Source organism: Nanorana parkeri, unplaced genomic scaffold (assembly GCF_000935625.1).
Source record: "Nanorana parkeri isolate BGI_ZX_2015 unplaced genomic scaffold, ASM93562v1 scaffold3717, whole genome shotgun sequence".
Taxonomy (NCBI): domain Eukaryota; kingdom Metazoa; phylum Chordata; class Amphibia; order Anura; family Dicroglossidae; genus Nanorana; species Nanorana parkeri.
In genome coordinates this window covers 26,072-32,254 of record NW_017309985.1, presented here as the reverse complement: position 1 = coordinate 32,254, position 6,183 = coordinate 26,072, and the positions used below count along the sequence as shown (strand labels likewise).

Genomic DNA, 6,183 nt, shown 5'->3' with positions numbered 1-6,183 from the left:
GTGGTGGTGGTGATGATGGGGGTGGTGGTGATGATGATGGGGGTGGTGGTGGTGATGATGGGGGTGGTGGTGATGATGATGGGGGTGGTGGTGGTGATGATGGGGGTGGTGGTGATGATGATGGGGGTGGTGGTGGTGATGATGGGGGTGGTGGTGATGATGATGGGGGTGGTGGTGGTGATGATGGGGGTGGTGGTGATGATGATGGGGGTGGTGGTGGTGATGATGGGGGTGGTGGTGATGATGATGGGGGTGGTGGTGGTGATGATGGGGGTGGTGGTGATGATGATGGGGGTGGTGGTGGTGATGATGGGGGTGGTGGTGATGATGATGGGGGTGGTGGTGGTGATGATGGGGGTGGTGGTGATGATGATGGGGGTGGTGGTGGTGATGATGGGGGTGGTGGTGATGATGATGGGGGTGGTGGTGGTGATGATGGGGGTGGTGGTGGTGATGATGGGGGTGGTGATGATGATGATTCTATTTATCTTCATGTGTCATATAAGAAATTTTCGGTTGTTTTGCAGGAAGTGGCCAAACATCTGGGATTGGACACCAAGAAAACGTCATCACTGTGGAAGGACCGAGCTGCTCTGGAGATAAACATCGCCGTCCTGCACAGCTTCCAGGTACCGCGGGGTCACAGCAGCCATGTTTGTGTGTTGCGGTGCTGGATGTCCCCTCCAGACCTCCCATGGTGATAGCAAAGCTTTGAATGTGACCTCCCGGCAGTGTGCAGAAAGGAGAGCAGAGCCCAGAATCCCAGAGATCACTGCAAACCTTCTGTGGTGAGAATTGGGGCTCCATCAGAGGAACGCTGTCCATCTGCCCCATCTGCCCCATCTGCCCCAGGATGTTGGCGGGTTTGTGTTCATGTCAGAATTGCTTCTCGCCCAATACTAGTCATTGGGGATGCAGAAGCAGCCTAAAGCAGATTGATGCAGCTCAGAAGGAGGTAAGATGTAGGATGGAAGGAGGTCAGATGTTGGGTGGATGGAGGCCAGATGTTGGGTGGAAGGAGGCCAGATGTTGGGTGGAAGGAGGTCAGATGTAGGGTAGAAGGAGGTCAGATGTAGGGTGGAAGGAGGTCAGATGTAGGGTAGAAGGAGGTCAGATGTAGGGTGGAAGGAGGTCAGATGTAGGGTAGAAGGAGGTCAGATGTAGGGTGGAAGGAGGTCAGATGTAGGGTAGAAGGAGGTCAGATGTAGGGTGGAAGGAGGTCAGATGTAGGGTAGAAGGAGGTCAGATGTAGGGTGGAAGGAGGTCAGATGTAGGGTAGAAGGAGGTCAGATGTAGGGTGGAAGGAGGTCAGATGTAGGGTAGAAGGAGGTCAGATGTAGGGTGGAAGGAGGTCAGATGTAGGGTAGAAGGAGGTCAGATGTAGGGTGGAAGGAGGTCAGATGTAGGGTAGAAGGAGGTCAGATGTAGGGTGGAAGGAGGTCAGATGTAGGGTAGAAGGAGGTCAGATGTAGGGTGGAAGGAGGTCAGATGTAGGGTAGAAGGAGGTCAGATGTAGGGTGGAAGGAGGTCAGATGTAGGGTAGAAGGAGGTCAGATGTAGGGTGGAAGGAGGTCAGATGTAGGGTAGAAGGAGGTCAGATGTAGGGTGGAAGGAGGTCAGATGTAGGGTAGAAGGAGGTCAGATGTAGGGTGGAAGGAGGTCAGATGTAGGGTAGAAGGAGGTCAGATGTAGGGTGGAAGGAGGTCAGATGTAGGGTAGAAGGAGGTCAGATGTAGGGTGGAAGGAGGTCAGATGTAGGGTAGAAGGAGGTCAGATGTAGGGTGGAAGGAGGTCAGATGTAGGGTAGAAGGAGGTCAGATGTAGGGTGGAAGGAGGTCAGATGTAGGGTAGAAGGAGGTCAGATGTAGGGTGGAAGGAGGTCAGATGTAGGGTAGAAGGAGGTCAGATGTAGGGTGGAAGGAGGTCAGATGTAGGGTAGAAGGAGGTCAGATGTAGGGTGGAAGGAGGTCAGATGTAGGGTAGAAGGAGGTCAGATGTAGGGTGGAAGGAGGTCAGATGTAGGGTAGAAGGAGGTCAGATGTAGGGTGGAAGGAGGTCAGATGTAGGGTAGAAGGAGGTCAGATGTAGGGTGGAAGGAGGTCAGATGTAGGGTAGAAGGAGGTCAGATGTAGGGTGGAAGGAGGTCAGATGTAGGGTAGAAGGAGGTCAGATGTAGGGTGGAAGGAGGTCAGATGTAGGGTAGAAGGAGGTCAGATGTAGGGTGGAAGGAGGTCAGATGTAGGGTAGAAGGAGGTCAGATGTAGGGTGGAAGGAGGTCAGATGTAGGGTAGAAGGAGGTCAGATGTAGGGTGGAAGGAGGTCAGATGTAGGGTAGAAGGAGGTCAGATGTAGGGTGGAAGGAGGTCAGATGTAGGGTAGAAGGAGGTCAGATGTAGGGTGGAAGGAGGTCAGATGTAGGGTAGAAGGAGGTCAGATGTAGGGTGGAAGGAGGTCAGATGTAGGGTAGAAGGAGGTCAGATGTAGGGTGGAAGGAGGTCAGATGTAGGGTAGAAGGAGGTCAGATGTAGGGTGGAAGGAGGTCAGATGTAGGGTAGAAGGAGGTCAGATGTAGGGTGGAAGGAGGTCAGATGTAGGGTAGAAGGAGGTCAGATGTAGGGTGGAAGGAGGTCAGATGTAGGGTAGAAGGAGGTCAGATGTAGGGTGGAAGGAGGTCAGATGTAGGGTAGAAGGAGGTCAGATGTAGGGTGGAAGGAGGTCAGATGTAGGGTAGAAGGAGGTCAGATGTAGGGTGGAAGGAGGTCAGATGTAGGGTAGAAGGAGGTCAGATGTAGGGTGGAAGGAGGTCAGATGTAGGGTAGAAGGAGGTCAGATGTAGGGTGGAAGGAGGTCAGATGTAGGGTAGAAGGAGGTCAGATGTAGGGTGGAAGGAGGTCAGATGTAGGGTAGAAGGAGGTCAGATGTAGGGTGGAAGGAGGTCAGATGTAGGGTAGAAGGAGGTCAGATGTAGGGTGGAAGGAGGTCAGATGTAGGGTAGAAGGAGGTCAGATGTAGGGTGGAAGGAGGTCAGATGTAGGGTAGAAGGAGGTCAGATGTAGGGTGGAAGGAGGTCAGATGTAGGGTAGAAGGAGGTCAGATGTAGGGTGGAAGGAGGTCAGATGTAGGGTAGAAGGAGGTCAGATGTAGGGTGGAAGGAGGTCAGATGTAGGGTAGAAGGAGGTCAGATGTAGGGTGGAAGGAGGTCAGATGTAGGGTAGAAGGAGGTCAGATGTAGGGTGGAAGGAGGTCAGATGTAGGGTAGAAGGAGGTCAGATGTAGGGTGGAAGGAGGTCAGATGTAGGGTAGAAGGAGGTCAGATGTAGGGTGGAAGGAGGTCAGATGTAGGGTAGAAGGAGGTCAGATGTAGGGTGGAAGGAGGTCAGATGTAGGGTAGAAGGAGGTCAGATGTAGGGTGGAAGGAGGTCAGATGTAGGGTGGAAGGAGGTCTCAGACTGACCTCAGATGGAAGTCCCTTGTACACAGGCCCTCCGAGTGTATTTGGTAGTTGGCCAGGAAATGATTCATTGATATGACAGCGAGCGGATTGCAGGAAAACATCTCCCAGGGGCCTCCAGTATCCAGTCTTCCAGGGGCCTCCAGTATCCAGTCTTCCAGGGGCCTCCAGTATCCAGTCTTCCAGGGGCCTCCAGTAAATAAGAAATCCCTGTCATTGTACATGTGTCAGTGATGAGGGAAGATTCCTATCACAGTCAGGGTGATGCTCAGAAGTGATTGTCCATCTGGAAGATCACAGATCTCATAGCCAATGTCTGTCTTGTAGAGTGATAAAGTTACCGTTGTTGATCACCACGCCGCCACCGAGTCCTTCATGAAGCATCTGGAACATGAGACCCGCCTGCGAGGGGGGTGCCCAGCGGACTGGGTGTGGATTGTACCACCGATGTCTGGAAGTCTGACTCCCGTCTTTCACCAGGAGATGGTCAACTACCACCTGTCCCCGTCCTTCCTGTATCAGGTACCGAAACACCAACACGATCTTCCACCAATCTTCCTCCATGTCTCCTGTTCTCTCATCTCTCCCTGTGTTGGATCTTCCTCCATGTCTCCTCTCCCTGTGTTGGATCTTCCTCCATGTCTCCTCTCCCTGTGTTGGATCTTCCTCCATGTCTCCTGTTCTCTCATCTCTCCCTGTGTTGGATCTTCCTCCATGTCTCTGTGTTGGATCTTCCTCCATGTCTCTGTGTTGGATCTTCCTCCATGTCTCTGTGTTGGATCTTCCTCCATGTCTCTGTGTTGGATCTTCCTCCATGTCTCCTCTCCCTGTGTTGGATCTTCCTCCATGTCTCCTCTCCCTGTGTTGGATCTTCCTCCATGTCTCCTCTCCCTGTGTTGGATCTTCCTCCATGTCTCCTCTCCCTGTGTTGGATCTTCCTCCATGTCTCCTGTTCTCTCCTCTCTCCCTGTGTTGGATCTTCCTCCATGTCTCTGTGTTGGATCTTCCTCCATGTCTCTGTGTTGGATCTTCCTCCATGTCTCTGTGTTGGATCTTCCTCCATGTCTCCTCTCCCTGTGTTGGATCTTCCTCCATGTCTCCTCTTCTCTCATCTCCCTGTGTTGGATCTTCCTCCATGTCCGTGTGTTCGATCTTCCTCCATGTCTCTGCGTTGGATCTTCCTCCATGTCTCTGCGTTGGATCTTCCTCCATGTCTCTGTGTTGGATCTTCCTCCATGTCCCTGCGTTGGATCTTCCTCCATGTCCCTGTGTTGGATCTTCCTCCATGTCTCTGTGTTGGATCTTCCTCCATGTCCCTGCGTTGGATCTTCCTCCATGCCTCCAGTTCTCACTGACCTCCTGCCAATGTTGGTATTACAGCCGGACCCCTGGAAGTATCACATCTGGAAGGGTTCTCAGAGCACCATCACCCGGAAGAGGACATTTAAAGAAGTTGCCAAGTAAGTCTGCGCAGCCCGCCCCCTAATACCGGCCCTATGTGTGAACTCTGCTCGGCCGAGCTTGTGATTGACATGCTCCTGCCAGACTGGGCGGCTGGAAGGAATGCCATACTCAATGGGTGATAGAGAGGTGTGGGAGGAGCTGATAGATATGTGGGAGGAGCTGAGAGAGATGTGGGAGGAGCCGAGGCCCATCACATGGTCACTGTATTGTAGAAGCCTACGGATCAGCATTCTAAAAGTTGCTGCCCCTGGCAAGGCTCTGTAACCAGCCCCAGTGCCTGAAACATGTTACGTGTAAAGCATTGTGCTATGCCGTAGATCCTGATTGGCCCGCAGCGTGGGACCGCCCACTCCCAGCATGTGAAGGAAATCTTCCCGGAGAGAAATCTGGCGAAGTCGTTCTATCTGCCTGGCTGTCATGGTTATCCGGTGGCTTCAATACTCTGACTTTTCCTCTGACTTTCCTCTGACTTTTTCCTCTGAATTTTCTCTGACTTTTCCTCTGACTTTCCTCTGACTTTCCTCTGACTTTTTCCTCTGACTTTTCTCTGACTTTCCTCTGACTTTTCTCTGACTTTTCCTCTGACTTTCCTCTGACTTTCCTCTGACTTTCCTCTGACTTTCCTCTGACTTTTTCCTCTGAATTTTCTCTGACTTTTCCTCTGACTTTCCTCTGACTTTTTCCTCTGACTTTTCTCTGACTTTCCTCTGACTTTTCTCTGACTTTCCTCTGACTTTTCTCTGACTTTCCTCTGACTTTTCTCTGACTTTTCCTCTGACTTTCCTCTGACTTTCCTCTGACTTTTTCCTCTGAATTTTCTCTGACTTTTCCTCTGACTTTCCTCTGACTTTTTCCTCTGACTTTTCTCTGACTTTCCTCTGACTTTTCTCTGACTTTTCCTCTGACTTTCCTCTGACTTTCCTCTGACTTTTCCTCTGACTTTCCTCTGACTTTTCCTCTGACTTTCCTCTGACTTTCCTCTGACTTTTCTCTGACTTTTCCTCTGACTTTTCTCTGACTTTTCCTCTGACTTTTCCTCTGACTTTCCTCTGACTTTTCTCTGACTTTTCCTCTGACTTTTCCTCTGACTTTTCCTCTGACTTTTCTCTGACTTTTCCTCTGACTTTTCCTCTGACTTTCCTCTGACTTTTCTCTGACTTTGCATGTGCTCGTATTGAAGCCAGAGGAATAACATGACGTGTGGACCCCCTACCTGCGTCTCTCGGGGAATACATGGAGGGCGTATCCAGGTGGGTTTCCCCCCCCCC

General features: G+C 51.6%; 1 protein-coding gene across 1 annotated transcript in view; it reads left to right on the top strand.

Moving 5' to 3' along the window:
- Positions 1–506: 506 nt before the first annotated feature.
- Positions 507–6,183, top strand: part of LOC108803428 (nitric oxide synthase, endothelial-like) — a gene marked incomplete at its 5' end in the record, with an annotated part of 27,530 nt that continues 21,853 nt past the window's right edge. The window contains 3 exon segments of the mRNA XM_018575271.1: positions 507–629; positions 3,779–3,973; positions 4,832–4,911. Coding sequence (XP_018430773.1) covers positions 507–629; positions 3,779–3,973; positions 4,832–4,911 — 398 coding nt within the window.